This window comes from Anabrus simplex, chromosome 4, assembly GCF_040414725.1.
Source record: "Anabrus simplex isolate iqAnaSimp1 chromosome 4, ASM4041472v1, whole genome shotgun sequence".
In the NCBI taxonomy this organism is placed as follows: Eukaryota; Metazoa; Arthropoda; class Insecta; order Orthoptera; family Tettigoniidae; genus Anabrus; species Anabrus simplex.
Window position 1 is genome coordinate 108247181 of NC_090268.1, and position 19129 is coordinate 108266309.

At 39.4% G+C, this 19129-nt stretch overlaps 1 protein-coding gene across 1 annotated transcript in view; it reads left to right on the plus strand.

The window, feature by feature from the left end:
* Positions 1-14829, plus strand: part of LOC136872454 (uncharacterized) — a 50038-nt gene extending 35209 nt beyond the window's left edge. Inside the window, exons 2-3 of the mRNA XM_067146272.2 lie at positions 6658-6749; positions 14455-14829. Coding sequence (XP_067002373.1) covers positions 6658-6749; positions 14455-14572 — 210 coding nt within the window. The 3' untranslated portion in view covers positions 14573-14829. The remainder of the gene's footprint in view (positions 1-6657; positions 6750-14454) is intronic.
* The last annotated feature ends 4300 nt before the right edge of the window (positions 14830-19129 follow it).

Genomic DNA, 19129 nt, shown 5'->3' on the forward strand with positions numbered 1-19129 from the left:
TTCACTGTATTGTAGACGAAAGAAACATTGTTTCATCGCTCTAATATATATTTTTTTTCGTTTTTTAACAAGTTGCTTTGCGGCGCACCGACACGGATAGATAGGAGTGGGAAGGAAGCAGCCGTGTCCTTAATTAAGATACAGCCCCAACATTTGCACGGAAAACCATCTTCAGGGCTGCCGCCTGCGATGTTCGAACCCACAATCTCCCAAATACTGGATACCGGCCGCACTTAAAAGACTGCAGCTATCGAGCTCGGTAATTCAATTCTAGGATTAATTAATGGCATATGGCCTCCAGAGAGGCCTGGTGCGCCGGTGCGGACCTTTGTCTGTGAAGATGAGGGCTCTACCTAGGATAATTTCTAAGGCTGAAAACGCCACACACACCCAGCCCCCAAGCCATTGGAATTAACCAATTAACGTTAAAATCCTCTGGACCAAAGGCCAGCACGCTAACCATTTAGCCATGGAGCCGGACAATTCTAGGATGGCCTAAATTAATATACTCACACGCTATTCTATTCAACCATGAATAACCAAGACTCCGCTACTCTGTCCTTCTCACACCGGGCGGTCAGTTAGGTGGCATACCTGGACGGGCTATAATCCTGATCGACAAGGTACCTTTCACTTTCGCTCATGCAAGCTCAGTCACTTTACATACAACACAGCAGCTGTTACAAACTCTGGCTCCACGGTAATACATACACACAGTATGCCGTACTCCCGCACGACGATGCTCCGACTCTGGTGAGTCACTGACAACAGCCAGCGCTGCCGTCCCAGTCCAAATACTTACTCGCCATTCCGATAAAACCACTCCTCATTCGCGACGGGCTTGTATTTATATCTCGCATGATGAAGTACTGGAAACTTCGCAGTGTAGCTCGAGAGGGAAGATTTTCGCTTCATGTTCTAGAGGAGCACGGCGAATCCAGACGAAGTGAACAATAGTGGGAGAGACCGGTCATGCCCTCCAGGCCGACTGTCATTTGATCACATAACAATATAATAAGACCACTTACCCGTCTCGAACTGAAATGAAATGGCGTATGGCTTTTAGTGCCGGGAGTGTCCGAGGACATGTTCGGCTCGCCAGGTGCAGGTCTTTTGATTTGACACCCGTAGGCGATCTGCGCGTCGTGATAGAATGACATAATGATGAAGACGACGCATACACCCAGCCCTCATGCCAGAGAAATTAACTAATGATGGTTAAAATTTCCGACTCTGCTGTGAATCAAACCCGGGACCCCTGTGACCAAACGCCAGTACGCTAACCATTTAGCCATGGAGCCGGACCCGTCTCGCACTGATCGCGCACCACACCCCAACGTTTTGGTCGTGTAATGATACTTCGTGAATTGCACGTGGATTTTCAGTGTCCCGATATTAGCTGAGACGGGCAACGCATACCCAGCGGCATTCAAACAGTTCGGCAAACGTTTGATCTCCCTGGCCACTCACTGGCCTAGCAGGGGGTGATTTATGATGACAGCAGGCTTTAAAACAGAAGTTCTCATTCCCCTTCAGAAATCCTTACAGCTCTGTTGCCAAGGCACCTCTTTTGAGCTCAGACATTTCACACTTGCTTTGTTCGCTGTTTGAAAGTTTTGGATTATTTCTTTGCTTCGTTAGTTAATATTTGTGAAGTGTGTTGCTTTTCCTTTCACTCCATGCAGTAATGTGGAGGCCGTGGGAATCACACCTGGAAATTATCGCATCAAAAAATCCTGAATTAATTGCCAGTGCACGCAAACGATCCTCAACCGAGCATCAGCAGCAGTGATATTCGACCGAGTAGTACTGGTTCCGTGTCTGCGAGTGATACTCAGCCGGGTAGCAGTGGTTCCGCGCCCGCGAGTGATACTCAGTCGGGTAGAAGTCGTTCCATGGAGAAAAGAAAGGCGACTAAAACTTTAAGTAAGCAAAGTCAACAGCTGGTATGTAATGCATACGAATACGTTATGAAGAACAATGTACGCAAGGGTTTTATTTCGGAAACAGCTAAAATGCTGAAACTTAACAGGGCTGATATTAGCAGCATAACATTAGTACCGTATTTTAATAGGCCTACTTTGGTATCAATTTAAGTTTAGTCTTTGTCGAGTTTATTTGCCAATTCCTTCTTCCTGTTTTTCGTTCTTTCTTCTTTGTCTAACATCTGCGACCACCGCATGGGTTAAGCACAAAACAAATTATTCTGCGATATTGGTTTGTACTGTGCTTCATGATCAGGTTTTTATATTTATATTTTGACTTTAGAATAAATTAAATGTTAACATGTTTAAACAATCGACGCAAAATATGACAACCTTGCTTTTGACAGCGCTCACTTGCCTTTTAAATGACACGAGCCCCTTGTGTCCAGAGGAAAGAAACCGACTGACAACCCTCATTATCAGTTGGGCGGGCAGACTGACAACCCTCATTATTACCAGGGTGGGACAAGTTTTGAGATCAGAAGATACCGCATGGGTATACGTTCAGCATCAGGACCGTGTTTTGCGAGCGTTCACGTGCATATCCGTTAATATGAAACCAAGCACGTGGTATCCACAATTTTGTCTCGTACGGATTGTAAAATCCACCTACAAACATTAGAGAGCGCGTTCGGATCAGCAGCCTAGGTGTTAACGGAAACGGTTCTTGTTTCTCGTCTCCTCATGAACAACTGCATTGTGGTTCTTTTTGATGGCCAAGTGAATTCCTGATAGTGTCTGTGAAAATTACATAAGCATTCTCATTAATTTTTTCTTTAAATATAACAAAAAATATTCGTTGTCTTGTGTATGCCATTTTTACTGTAACACACTTTATCTGTTCAGATGAAATGAAATGGCGTATGGTTTTTTTAGTGCCGGGAGTGTCCAAGGACATGTTCGGCTCGCCAGGCGCAGGTCTTCTGATTTGACACCTTGCGCATCGTGATGAGGATGAAATGATGATGAAGACAACACATACACCAGCCCCCTTGTCAGCAAAATTAACCAGCGGGACTCCTGTGACCAAAGGCCAGCACGCTAACCATTAGCCATGGAGCCGGACATCTGTTCAAATAAAAGTCCTCAACTGACTGGTTAACTGTGGGGGGAAACTCCTATACCTGATCTAGAAGTCCCCAGCCCCTCACCGTCGTACCACACCTTCTACAGTCTGAATTTCCCAGTGTGTGATGGCAGTGAAATCCTGCCTACCTACCCACAAAGGTGGTCGTGGTTCAAAATCCGGCTCGGATTCCGCGTAACTTTTTATCTAATATTTAACATTGCTTGTTTGCTGACCAATTCGGACTAGATATGAGAAAACAAGGGTATTGCCGGCTCCTAGCTCTCATCCTTGACAAAGCAGTTTTCTTCAATGGCCTGAGCTTTATGTTTAGCGGGATGCTTTGCGGCAGGTGTTATTCTTGAGAGTGATTTCCGACACGCTAAGCCCACCGTGGCAGTGAAACAAAGAAATAGACGAAGATGGCCTTAAATTATTCAGAAAATATTTGCTTTTATTTATAAATCTAGAACCAATATATTTCTGTTTCCAAATCAAAATTTGTACTTCATGTAAGATTACCTTACATTTACATATTTTTCTTATATCTTTAGGAGCTTATGATGCAACATTTAAAAAATTAAATTAAAAATATAATCTAGTAGAAACAACTACAGTAGCTAACTTCTTCTAGTGTGACAGCCATTTGAATGAAAAAATACTTTCCACACTATATGCACTAAAAAGTTCCATTTTTTCAAAAGGGCTCGTAACTAAACACATTTTGTCAAAATGCCTTTACTTAAAGTTCCACTCAATAATACTGGTCACATCCCCTGAGTGCAGTGAGCTCTTACAGAAATCTGCTGAATTTTTTGATTTTTGGTGTGCCACCTAGGGACTTGGATTGTGTACGAATTAATAGAGTCTTCTGTTTCTAAGTAGCCCTACTGGTATTTATATTTAAGCCTGCCAATCATCACCCAGGTTTCCCTTATAAATCCTGGCAATCTTGGACCTCATGGATCTAACTGGATCTTGTTAGGTGCAGTGACAAATGAGGTTCTCTTCAAAGTAGGCTACAGACGAGCGGGGGCATCATGTAAGGTAGGCGGCAAGAAATGTTTCTCTAACATGTGAACTTACTTGCGTGTGGCGACGGGAAGATACCAGCATTCCCCTCTAGCATGTAACAATTAGGGTGAGCTGCATTTACCTGGATTTTAAATGTAGGATTTCTAAAATTCAGTTAGTTTTGCAATATGTAGGTTTCTAGTCTACCTGCCAATGGAGTGTAACAATCCTAATGGGTATCATGTAAAGTCTTAAGGATGTACAAGTGCAGACCCTCGTTTCCCTCGTTCACTTTGATTTTTGGTAACTAAACTTTTCTAATTTTCTACATTTTCGACTTATTTTTCTGCAATTCATTTCTTTCCCATCTTAGTCACCTACGTAGTATGGCTGTGTCACCAGGCCTTCTGCCCCATTAGGTTTTATGGTAAGTAATGTCACGAGATTGCTTGAGTAGGTTCAGCCTCCAATTCTATTTTGTTTTCAGCCTGCCTATTAACCTTTTATTTTCCTCTTTCTTGGCTGTCTAGTGTTTTGGCTATTTTTCTTTTCTGGATTTTGATCCATATGTTGTATGTTGCCTTCCTCTGAATTAATGGTAATGAATGTCAAGTGGTGTAAAAGATTTTAATGTAAAGGTACTTGGATGTGAACTCTGGGTCCATGGGACTATTGCAGAACTAAACTGAAGGTCCGATATCCTTCTCAAGTGGAACATTTATTATTGGAAGCTCTAGCTTCTTATTCACTGACAATTATTATGCCAAAGGTGATTTTAAGACTAGCAAGAAAGTCTTATATTGTAAAATGGGAGCTCCTTCTCCCTTGTTAATGAATAAGCTCTAAAGCTTACTGCTGTAAATTCCATTCTGGATTGTTATTTTGGTTATTGTTATTTGTTGTTGTTTTGGAAAGAATTTTGAAACAAAAAAGAAAAGAAAAGATCATTTTGAGAATACATTCAAAATTTAAAATTTTTTGTGTAGCCATTTGTTCAGTTGCCTAGGCCCTGCCACTTCTTCCCATCTATTGCCCTTGTTCGCTTAAAACTATTAAATGTAAAAGTTTGTTGCATTCCCAAAGGAATATTTTACTATGTCTGTAATATTAAATAACTTAACCTTGGAACGTTAGTTATCAACACAAGAACCACCTGATCGCTTCTTAAGGAACAGAAAGATTTACTTTGAAGGAGGGAAAAAAAATCACATTATTGGGATGCAGCCTTGAATATCTCTCATTGAGAATAAATCCTGTTTGGTTCCTTGGCTGAATAGTCAGCATAGTCGCCTTCGTTTCAGAGGACCCCGGGTTCGATTCTCGGGTTAGAGATTTTAAATGTTTAATTCCACTGGCTCAAGTGCTGGGTATTTGTAATACCCGCAACATCCTGTAACTCACACATCACACCAACACTATCCTCCACTACAAAATAAGAAAAAAAACACTTGCTTTCCTATACATGGCAGATGCCACCAGAGGGTCTGCCTTTAAAGGGCTGCACCAAGCTATCAATAGCCACATGACATTATTAATATTAGTAGAAATCCTGCTATACTGAATGCTTGTTCACCGACTACGCTTGTAGCTGGAGCCATGGACGCTTAAACAGTATAGAATATCGGAGATGTTTGAAAGTGGTAACAGAGATTGTTATATGGAGGAGTATAGGCAACAATGGTATTTGCCTGTCATAATCATAACATTTACAAAAAGAAAGGTAATGAAAAAAGGAACAATACACATGTGAAAGGTCTTGCTAATTTATCTAGTGAACCCTCTTCACACCGGTTGGGTTTTTTTTTTGCTTTACGTCGCACTGACTCAGATAGGCGTAATGGTGACGATGGGAGAGGAAAGGCCTAGGAGTGGGAAGGAAACGGTCGTGGCCTTAATCAATGTACAGCCCCAGCATTTGCCTGGTATGAAAATCGGAAACCAAAGAAAACCATCTTCAGGACTGCTGACAGTGAGGTTCGAAACCACTATCTCCCAGATGCAAGCTCAAAGCTGTACAACCGTAACGTCATGGCCAACTCACCCAGTAGTTGGGTTTTGTAGACCTTTTTACAATATCATAACAAATATCTGGTACCATACATCTGATTTTGTCTTGCATAAAATAACATCTTAAGTTCTCTGTTCATTTATTTTTATTTTTGTGTGTTACATGATCAGGTTCTGGTATGTCATCTTCTTCAGTTTGTTCATTTCACTCTATTAATTCTGTTGAAGATTGACAGCTGAAGAAAATAAAATAAAAAAGGGACCAAAACATGTGCTAAGTTAACTAAAATATGTTCATATAAATGTATTGAAAGGAGGGTTCGACTTTTACAATTTCTTTCAGAGTAATTTTGTCAGATTACATGAACTACATTTCTGTGGTTTGGACTGCACATAAAGCTGGTAGCCCTATGGATATAATCAAAATATCAGTCACCTAAAACTAATTGCTTGCTTGCTTGCTTGGTTTTGAAGTGCAAGGGCACTGTAAATACTGTAACTAATATAAGTTGATAGAATTTCAAATTCAGTTATTGCCGTTAATAATTTATTTTTTTATATGCATGTGTATTTTTCATGTTACAGTGTTTGGCTACTTTTCTTATGATCACACTTCTCCCCCTGCACGCAGATGCTACCTTGACACCAAGAGCTCCAAACTTCCAATATTTTGAGAGGTAATTATTTTACCAATTCATTAGGTTTATCTTCAGCAGCATGTCAGAATTTAAAAAAAAATTATGGTGCTCTGATGGTTTCAAGGGTATGCCATAGTAAAACCCTTTTATGTAATTATAGGATTGAAAATTGAAGCCTGTTACTGCTCAGGATATGTCTAACTTGCAGCTTTATTGATTTTCACATACAAGAACTCTTTCATACAGCAGGAATTAATTGTGCTTATAGAAAATTAGCAAGTTTCATAAAATACAATAGGTCAGTAACTGACATAATTTATTACAGAAGGTACAACTTGTGTAGCAACCTGACAAAAGTTTGCAAACATGATAAAGCAACATTTTCTGATTTTCCAGTGTATTTCAATTGTTCCATATCTTCACCATTCAAACTATAATTCTCCTGAAGTGAGTAATTTGCTAAAACAACAAACATGTAAGAACTTTATACTTTCAGTTAGAGCATGGAAACCACTTCAAGTACCTTAAAAGAAGCTAGCCTTGAAACATAGACTTTCACAACCACTAAACGACATAATGGTATGTTCGAGATATTAGGCCATGTTATAATTAATACAAGCTGATATGTCAAATCAATCAAGCACTGCTAATCTGCATTTAGGGCAGTCACCCAGGTGGCAGATTTCCTATCTCTTGTTTATCTAGTCTTTTCTTAAACTGCAGAGAATTTGGTAATTTAAACATCCCCCTTGGTAAATTATTCCAATCACTTCCTATAAATAAATATTTGCCCCAATTTGTCCTCTTAAATTCCATCTTTATCTTCATTTCCTACTTAAAACACCACTCAAAACTTATTTGCGTACTAATGTCATTCCATGCCATCTCTCAACTGGCAGCTTGGAACATACCACTTAGTCCAACAGCTCGTCTCCTTTCTCACAAATATTCCCAGCCCAAACCTTGCAACATTTTTGTAACACTACTCATTTGTTGGAAATCATCCGGAACAAATCAAACTTATTTCTTTGGATTTTTTCCAGTCCTCGAATCAAGTAATCCTGGTGAGGGTCCCATACACTGGAACAAAACTCTAGTTGGAATCATACCAGAGACTTATATGCCCTCTCCTTTACAGCCTTCTTCTTCTTCTTCTTCTTCTTCTTCTTCTTCTTCTTCTTCTTCTTCTTCTTCTTCTGCTTCTTCCTAGCGTTTTCCCGCCGGTGCAGCGTCCGCTGTTCTAATCTTGGCTTGCCATTTTGTACGGTCTTGGCCATCATGAGGTCTAAAGGCCAGAGTCTTCACATCAGCATTCACTGTGTCATGCCCATGCTGCTTTGGACATCTGCATGGTCGTTGCCCATTAATTTCAAAGGTGTGGGTGAAATTGGCATCTGTTCCAGATGCAGCATGCAGGACGTGACCATACCATTGGAGATGTTTTTTTTTTCCTTGTGCAGTGGGTACAATGCCCATTTGCTGGCGGATGGTGCCGTTTTTGACATGATCCTTCACAGCAGGAATGAGTAAAGTAGATCTCTTTGTGCCACATGAAACAAAAGGACAAAGCTACTAAAATTCAAGAGATTGCAGAAATTTGTAGCATTTTCATGAAGGTTTATGAATGTATAGATGTAGCAGATCATCATCATAGGCATTTATTCGTCAACGAATATGTAGTCCGATTCTGGATGCACAGATTTTATTGCGGTGACAGCACACACTAGTAGTTGCAGCATATGGTTGTGCAAGAATGCCATCCCTCGCATTCGTTCGTTCTTTCCTGTGGTTCCTCCTTTCAGCTTATAATCTTCTCCTATCTTTTTCTAAATGTTCAACTCCATTGTATACAATGCTACGCCATTTGGGCCTATCCTCGGCTGTAGTTTCCCAGTTGATCGTATCAATATGATATCTTTTAAGATTATACTTTAGACCATCCTTATATCGTTTAAGCTGCCCTCCATGGTTACGCTGGCCATTCTTTAGTTGGGAGTTCAAGATTTTCTTTGGAAGGCGTGTATCTGGCATGCGGACGATATGACCAGTCCAGCGTAGTTGATGCCTGACTATCTCTGCTTCTATGCTTGTAGTGTTGGCTTCCTCGAGGACGCTAAAGTTTGTTCGATGATCTTGCCATTCAACTTTCAGTATTCTCGGCAAGCATTGTTGCTGATATTTTTCCAGGCATTTTAGGTTTCTCCTGTAGGTTGTCCAGGTCTCACAACCATAGATAAGAGTAGGAATTACAACAGCATTGTAAATGTACAATTTGGTTCTCACACTGATATCATGATTGTCAAACACTCTTCTTAGGAGACGACCGAAAGCCGCACTAGCGCATCTTAAACGATATTGGATTTCTGCATCAATGTTTGCACATGTCGAGAGATGGCTTCCAAGGTGAGGAAAATTATTTATGTTTTGCAGAGACTGGCCATTGATTGTAATAGTCAGAGTTCTCGTATTGGAATTAGGTGCCAGCTGGTAAAGGACCTTAGTCTTATCAATATTAATTTCCAGTCCGATACTTTCATATGCTCGATTCGTTCTTTCCTGTGGTTCCTCCTCTCATCTAAGATAACATTGTCATCTGCGAATTGAAGCTCTATAATTGACACTGAGGACACCTTGGTCTTAGCTCGCAGTCTGTTAATATTAAACAGATTTCCATCAGTTCTATACAGAAGTTCTACTCCTGATGGCAGTTTATCATCCACAAGGTGTAGTATAGTTCCAACAAATAGTAAGAACAATGTTGGAGCAATTACACAACCTTGCTTGACTCCAGTAGAAATACGGAAAGGGTCTCCTGGTTTTGTATTAGAAAGAACAGTAGCAAACATGCCGTCATGTAGCAGTCTGAGTATCTGTATGTATTTGTTTGGACATCCGATCAGAGCTAGAATTCTCCATAGAGCTTCCCGAATAACAGAATCAAATGCCTTGACAAGATCTATAAAAGCCATGTACAAGGGTTGGTTTTGCTCTGTAGAATTTTCCTGCACTTGCCTTGCACTGAAAATCATATCAATTGTTCTTTTGTTTGGCCTGAAACCACACTGAGTTTCTGGTAGGCACATTTCAGTCAATGGCAGTAGACGATTAGATGTAGCAGATATTGCACAGTTGGCTGTATTCATTTGTGGTGTAGACGCCTCTTGGAATTAATGGAGGAGTTATTAGACTTGATTTCTCTAAAAACAATACAACTAGTAAAGACACATTCAATGCTGTTGTACAATCTGTCGTGGAGCTTGGCTTATCGTGGAATAAACTTACAATGATAACGACAGACAATGCTCCTGCCATGATAGGAGAAATGTCTGGTTTTGTAGGCAGACTTAACTCCAAAGTGCAATCAGAATAAAATTGCTCTGTTATTGCCATTCATTGCTTAATCCATCAAGAGGCCGACTGTGCAAAATTGGTGAAAATGAATCATGTGGTGAACATAGTAATAAAGGTTATGAATTGAATAAGGGGTCATGGGTTGTCCCATCGGCAATTAAGTAACCTTCTAGTGATGTATGAATGTGAACATAAAGATATTCGATACTACTGCGAAGTACGATGGTTAAACAGGAGAAAAACTCTTCAAATATTTTTTGAATTGTGAGATCATATGGTCGATTTCGTAGATCAGAAGGGCAAGGAATTTCCTCAACTCCGTGATGTGAAGTGCATTAGTGACTTGGCATTTTTTAGTGGATATTACCCAATATCTTAATGGCTTAAATCAGCGATTGTAGGGAGGAGTCATTTGATAACTGACATGAAAGAGGCCACAGAAGACTTAAAAATGAAATTAGCCTTGTGGAAGAAACAAATTACATAGCGCAACTTCTACCATTTCCCAAGTATGGGATCCTTGAATACCGGTACTAAGTTCAAACTGCATAGAAATACTGAGATTTTAAGCAATCTCATTGACGAGTTTGATAGGTGATATTGTGAAAGGAAATTTGCATCTCTGTTTCCATACCGTTTAGTGTTCAACCAGAAGATTCACAGCTGGAACTTACAGAGTTAATATGTGATGCGCAGCTGAAGCAAAACAATGACTTTCATTATTAAGCCTGTATTGTCGACCTTAACAGTGTTATGGTACTTAATGGAAAAATTCCACCTTTTCAATACAAATCTTTCTTATTCCTTAATAATATTATTCTATTAAAGAATAAAGATTTGTATTGTAGAGATGGAATTTGTGAAGTAAGAAAAAGGAAATTATTTACTTTTACCGATTATTTGTCCCATTATGCTTCCCGCAACTCCAAAAGTTTGCAGCAGAAATCCCATCCATCTTTGGAAGTACTTACAGGTATGAACAGTTCTTTTTCAGGATCAACAAATCTCAATTCCAATCTCAGCTAAGAGACATACATCTCAATGCAGTAATGAAAATAGTATCTTCTAGCATCATCAATCCTAACATTGACCAAATTATTGCCAGCAAACGTCAGCAGGGCTCAGGAAATCAGTGAACATAAATGGGTCATGTTTAGGTAACATTTTTTTTTTTTCAAAGCAAGTGAAACCACAGTGCCCAGGGTGTAGACAAGTGATCACCAGAATGCTTTTTTAAACTTATTTCATCACACCTTCGGTTTGTCAATAAGAATTTATTAATTTATGTATCTTGAACATATAGGAAATAAATTGACAATACCTTTTCAATACAATACATCAAGTAAATAATATTACATCAGTCTTGGGAGTAGTTTCAGCCACTTAGTGGCCATCTTCAGCCAAATGAAATTAAACAGATTATGTGATAACAAAAACATATATATACCAGACAAAGACAATCTTGCAGGAATAATTATAACATTAAAATACCGGTACATATACGGTAATAACAAAAATTATGGTCATAATATGATGTCTTTAAGTTGACTTAGGACCTCACACAAAGAAGTAAATCTGGAAATGATAGCCAGAATTAGGAATGAATAAACATACAGAAAAGAAATTAAAAAGGAGAAAAAAATTATTTATGAGACTCACCTCTAATGTCTGATGTAGAACAAACACTGACTTGCTGAAGGAAGCAGGCAATGTAAACAAAGGAGTAGATAGGGAGAGCAGGAGAGGATGAAACAAAGGAGGAGAAGGGAAGCAGTGGGAGGACTGGGGAGTGGGAGGGGTGGGTCGGGGAGGGAGAAGAAGAGAAGGGGTGTCTAAGGTGAGGCGGAAGGATGCGGAAAGAAAGACTGCTGCTGAGAGGGGAATTTAAAGAGATTATAAAAGAAAGAATTCTTTTTATCTGAGACACGATTGCTAAAGATAGGAATTAAAAGGTCTAATTAAATGTTTGATTTCTCTGCAATTTCATTTAGATTTAAGTTAGGATTGACAAACTGTTCCAGATGGATAAAACATGTCAGGATTTGATCCTTCACTTAATATTTGGTTAATGAGTGTCATATTTATGTAGTCTACAGTTCTATTGTCTTATATATCAATAATCTGCTTAATATTATTTCATGTAAATTAACAACTTGTGCCTTATTAATGATATTGGTGAAAGACAGCTCTGATTTAGAGATAGCAAATTTCACACCCCTAACACATCTCCTTAGAATATCTCTGCCCGAGTCAGCGTATGCCATCCGAGACCACACGGGAGTAAAGACACCCTGCCTGCAGCTCACCTGGCATGCGTTTGACCTTGACATGCCTGCTCTATACAGTATATCATCATCCACAAAACGTCTTATTCCCCTCTTGACTGACTGACTGACTGACTGGCTGACTGGCTGGCTGACTGATTGATTGATTGATTGATTTATTTATTGATTGATTAATCGATTGATTGATTGATTGATTGATTGATTGATTGATTGATTGATTGATTGATTGATCGATCGATCAGATAATGCTTAACCTACTCTAAGTTTTAGTTTTGAGAAATATAGCAACCCATTCAGTCACTGTTTTGTCTAGTCCAATTGCACTCATTTTTGTCAGCAGTCTCCTATGATCTACCCTATCAAACACCTTAGATAGGTCAATCGTGATCCAGCCCAACTGACCTTTGAATCTAAAATATCTGCTATATCTTGCTGGAATCCTACCAGTCGATCTTCAGTGGAATAATCTTTCCTAAACCCAAACTGCCTTCTATCAAACCTGTTATATATTTACGGCGACAATGGGACAAGAAAGGCCTAGAAATGGGAAGGAAGCGGCCGTGGCCTTAATTAAGGTACAGCCCCAGCATTTGCCTGGTGTGAAAATGGGAAACCACGGAAAAACCATCTTCATGTTTTCATTTCAGGAAAACACCTCTTGTAATGCTGTGTTTGGACTTGATATCTATACTGAGATCCTATTTTACCCTGTATACCAAACCGTACCATATAAAAATATAATCTTGGCAGAAGTCAGCATTAAACACAATGCCTCCTTTATTTAGTAGTCTATTGCTATAACCCAAGGAGTACTGGTAGTATCATTTTAATCATAAGCCATCATTCCCAAGTACTGTATTTTACCATGTCCCATGATCATTCACTTAATATAGAAGAAATTTTTCAGGCTTATAGGCTATGGTCCTGATGGACTCCTAGCTCCCGATATTTCACCAGAAAGCTTCCGAGGGTAAGGTCCTAACTAAAATATATATATATAACACCCTCGGGGTTCCCTGCCTGTCGTAAGAGGTGGCTAACAGGGGTCCTCAGCTGAGTCCTCGCCTTGCTTCCACTTACTTGTGCAAGGCTTCTCACTTTCATCTATCCTCTCTGACCTCCCTTGATCAACTCTTATTCTTATTCTTTCCCAACCCTGACAGTATTAGAGCACTCAAGGCTCATTCTTCGCCAGGCAGTTCAACAGCCAAGGTAATGGCCACCAGTCTTATTTTTCTGTAGCTATCTCCGCAGACTTACACGGGGAAGGTTCTAATTTCTAACTATGTAACCTCCCGTTTTCTAAAATGTAAACCTTCTTTCAGCTAATGTAAAAATTCATAAAGACTTAAATTGTAAATCGGGGATAGAGAATGCGTTACCCTCTCGAGTTCCCCTTCAATTTATCTTGAGGTGACTACGATTTTGTAACTGTTTCTCTTTTCTGTTAAGCATTAAATTATCCTTCATTCTAGTCACCTCAGTAGCTTGGGATTAGCCTCTGCATCATCGGGCCGTGAGCCCAATTAGGGTTTTATACTTAATTTTCTAGGAGCGCAAGTGTACGCCTCCATACATTTTGTTTTCGGGCCAGTAATTAAACCTGCCATAAATTGTTACTGTTGGAGCCACACTGTGTATTGGGAGACATCTCTCCTTACCTAAATAACGCAACATTTGCAAATTGTAAATTTGGAGCTTGAAGCTCAAAACTGGTAAAATTTCTTAGTTTGGGGTTTTCTATCCTTGTATCAAAATTGCTTTGTACCCGACCTTTTTCTTTTCTTTACCTAGTGAAGAATTTTCTTATGTTTGAGATCTGAAAATAAATATAACCTTTTAAATGAATCTTTGATATCGTAGATAGACCCATTCCCACTAGCACCTTCTTTCACCTCTCTGCGGTCCACAAATACACGGTAACAATAATAATAATAATAATAATAATAATAATAATAATAATAATAATAATAATAATAATATGTGTACGTGCCCACCAAAGCTGCTACAAATACTGTTGCACAGTTTTAACCATCATATAGAAAAATTACCATGTTCTTTGATAAAATTAATTCAACTGAACTAATGCTTTTTTATTTTGCTTACAGGCCAAAATATAGGTATCCTTACTATGATGAGAATGGGAGAGGAAAGCTGCTGTACGGATATGGAGGTTCTGATCTCTACCAATATAAAACATACTCACCATTAGAAGGAATCTACTGAAAATAGAGTGCTTATTAGTTTTAAGGTGTTTGCAAGTGTATCATTTGCTCAACATTACTTATTCTATTCATATGAAACTATGAGATAAACTGTATCATATTACATTATTTATTTACAAATAAGCATTTAAAAAATTGCTGTGGATTAGTGATATAAAGCAAACCTTGTAATGATATATTTTAAAATGCATTCATTTAATCCATAACAATTGTCACTGAGAATTTTTTTTGTATAGAATTAGTTTATAATAAAGTCATGCAACTCCTGTACAACAGCTGACTTGCTGAAGACATCTTTTTATATCTCAGAATTCTACACAAAGTTGGCAAGATTTTTATTTATCACTTCCACAGAAGCCTTAAGTACAATCCTCAATAACAGAATTTTTTAAAATGGATAATCCTCTCATGTGTAGCTATACCTATATCTTACAAATGCTTCTCACTGGAACAATCAGAATGATTCTTTGCAGTAGCACAGATTCCTATCATATCTCCATAGCTGTAGGTTGACTCTTCCAAGTGTCAAAATTTATTATTGAGAAGAATTCTTGTATGTCGCTAATTATATCATCCTTATTTATAGGACCACTGGTTTAAAAGGAATAGTATTATCCAAATGTCCCTATTCCCCAATGGTCATCTAGTCAAACTCCGGTTCCATGGCTAAATGGTTAGCGTGCTGGCCTTTGGTCACAGGGGTCCCAGGTTCAATTCCCAGCAGGGTCGGGAATTTTAACCTTAATTGGTTCATTTCGCTGGCACTGGGGCTGGGTGTATGTGTCGTCTTCATCATCATTTCATCCTCATCACGACGCACAGGTTGCCTATGGGAGTCAAATCGAAACACCTGCATCTGGCGAGCCGAACTTGTCCTCGGACACTCCTGGCACTAAAAGCCATACACCATTTCATTTCGTCTAGTCAAAAGGAGAACTCATCCATAATTTTTATGTCTAATATTCACATTTCTTTATTTGAACATTAAAAACATTTTTCCTTGTAGATTATGTGAACTCCCCAAAATATTAAAAAAGGCAGCAACATTTTTCTCTTCCGTTAACCCTAGGGTTATCAGTATTTGAAATATTATCATCAGAAAGTATGAGAGATGTTAAACCATAGTCCTGTATTGATGGTCCTACATACATCATGTTTGCTTCTAGAGAAAGAAGGCATTTTTCTTCACTGTTTGCCAAATCGAAGTCTGAAAACTACATCTTAGTCATTTCTCTTAGAACAGAAACTGAAGAAACTAATCCTTAGTTTCTTACTGGATGATGAAAGTTTCTGGGATGATATAATTAGTGAAGCCACTATTTCTGAGAGTCCAACAGAGATCAGATAGCTTTTCACCATTATGTTGGTATTCTTTAATCTGATTGATGCCGTGTCTTTATGGAATAAGTATAAGGAAAATCTCACTGGAGACAGTCAGAGATGAGCAGAGACTAGAATTTACAAGGATTTTCCTACTTGATGCATTCCTGCACTGATTCAACTCTAGTTATAGTGTCCATTTTGCTTGGCAAATCTTCCTCACTTCTCTCATTTTACTTGAAATTGATCTCCTTCATGAGGGCACAAACCATACCCCTGAAAATATCAAACCTGCTAACCATCAGCAGTATTTCCACTACCTTTCACCTATCTCACACAAAATGATCACTATATTCAGCCTTTCCATCTAGGGCAGATGGATTTGTTCAACTCCTAAAGCCTGCATTTCCTTCAACAATGAACTGAGGAAGGCCATTACTGCTAGGGTAACTCCACCCACCAAACCCGGCACCCTTCATAACCAAGTATTAACAAATATTTTAAAAGGCAACATTTTTCTCTTCCGTTAACCCTAGGGTATCAGTATTTGAAATATTATCATTGGAAAGTATGAGGGATGTTAAACCATAGTCCTGTAACGATAGTCCTACAGACTTTATGTTTGCTTCTAGAGAAAGAAGGACTTTTCTTCACTGTTTGCCAAATCAAATAACTTTTTGAAACTACAACACTGAGCAGAATGGGCTTCGGCTCAACAGCGACTAGTTTTACTAGCCTTGCAGCTCTGCAATTGGGAGACAGATGGGCTGGTCCCCAAGAATGGTTTTCTGTTGTTTTTCATTCTCCTTCACGAAGGAGGACATATTCTTTTATAGGCCAGAGACATAACTCCCTCACCTCCTCCTCACCTCAAATCACTGCTTTAAATCTCTACAATCTGAGAGAGGGCATTTGTAACCTTCTAGGAGGCCTGCCTTACCTCTTCAGGTTATGGAATGAAACACCCACGTGGTGGCCATGGTCATTAAGGCATTAAGACTAAATAGTCTGACACCGTGTTTTGCCGGTTCGAGTCCTATTGGTCGAAAAAATTTCACCATCAGAATGTTGGCCAGCAGGGTAGAGAAATGGTGGTATACAATATAATCACTAGATTGTGTTCCAAAAGCCTGGATTCAATGCAGTGAGAGCATATGACACTGTTGATGACGATTCGGCCATTGGAAAGGCACGTAAAGCTTTGAGCATACCCCTTGGTGTTATTCGACAGGAGTAGGCTGCCTGCTGACAATGGGTTTCACCCTCTCCGTACCTTATCATCATAATCATAATCCAGAGGTGCAGGTTGCCTATGGGCGTCAACTATAAAGACCTGCATTAGGCGAGCCGAACATGTCCTCGGACACTCCCGGCACGAAAAGCCTTACGATAAATATGGAATGAAAACATTTTATAGAAGTAGTAGTAGTAACAAGAATTCATCATCTCTTATCTGTACCCCACACTCACAAGCCTCTTCCGAACAGCCTAGCAGTGATGATGATGATGATGATGATGATGATGATGATGATGATGATGGTAGGCTATCACTCACTGATGAGTATGATTGTCTTCCTCAGATGCTACTGGTGAATCTACGAGTTCTTCGGTGACTGTAGAGGCAAATCCTTGAGAAACAAATTCTTCTGCAGTGGTGGCAAACATTGTCAACATTGAGATCTAGCTGTTTAGGGTTATTCATCCTGAGGAACACCCGCTTGTTCTGAGTGAGTTTTATTGTTTGCAGTTCTTAGGACCACACAAGTATGAAGGATAGATTATAGTTCTTAGGACCTTCGTGGATTAGACGACGCCATACCAGGCGGCCAGCTGCTTTTGTTTCCCAGTTAGTGGTGTTGATGTGGCAATTTTGCTTTGGAAGGTGAAAATCAGGCATAAGAATAACATGGCCTGTTCAACGAAGTTGATGTTTCATGATCATAACCTCATGCTGATGGTACAGGCTTCTTCCAAGATACTGACGTTAGTTCGGTGATCTTGCCATTTAACCCTAAGGATCCTCCTCAGACAGCATTGATTATATTTCTCCAGGCATTTTATGTGCCTCCTGTGAATAGTCTAAGTTTCACTCCCATAAAGGAGTGTTGGTATTACAATAGCCTGGTACACATGAAGATTATTTTTATCTAAGTACTGATGCTATGCTTATCAAAGACCCTTTGTCGCAGATGACCGAATGCTGCACTGGCACATTTCAGGCAATATTGAATTTCAGCATCTATATTAGCATTTGCTGAGAGATGACTATCAAGGTAAGCAAAGTGTTGGATGTTCTGCGAGATCTCATTATGGACTGTGATAGTAGGAGCACCAGCATTGGCTTTGGGTGCAGACTGACGCAATATCTGAGTCCCTTTGATGTTGAGACTTAGACCGAGGCTCTTGTATGCTGTTGTGAAAGCTTTCATGATTGTCTGTAGATCTTCTTAGCTGGCCAGAATAACACTGTCATCTGCATACTGGAGTTCCATAATGCAGGCAGTAGAAATATTGGTCTTGGTACGCAGTCTGCTAAAATGAATAAACCTCCTTCAAACCTATGCTCTGTTTCTATGCCCTGTGATAGTTCGCCCTTAACAAGGTAAAGTATGCTTTAAAAAAATAATTGAGAATAGTGTGTGAGCAATTACACATCCTTGCTTTACACCAGTAGTGATCTCAAAACGTTCTCCAGATCCATTTTTCGTAAGAATGGTACCATACATGTCATGTGGGAATCGAAGGATCCTAAAGAATTTTGGAGGACAGCCAATTAGCGCTAAGAGTTTCCACAGAGTATCTCTAATAACTGAGTCAAAGGATTTGACAAGATCAATGAATGCCATATATAGGTGGTAATTTTGTTCCCTAGACTTCTCCTGCAATTGCCTAGCACAGAAAATCATGTCAGCAGTACCACAATTGGGCCTAAAGCCACATTGTGTCCCTGGTAGAAATTCTTCTGCAAGTGATGCTAGATGATAGATAGAATTCTGGCAAAAATTTTGCCAGTAACAGAGGTGAGGATATTTCTTGGTAATTACCACATTGGGTTCTATCCCTTTTTTTTTTAAATTGGTCAATATTAGTGCATCTCTGAGGTCCGCAGGCATGGTTTCCGAGTTCCAGATTTTGACAGTGAGTTTATGTAAATTCTCAGTGAGGACTAGGCGATCTTTCTTGAAGAATTCATCAGGAATTCCATCTGATCCAGGAGCTTTATTGTTCTTCAACAGTT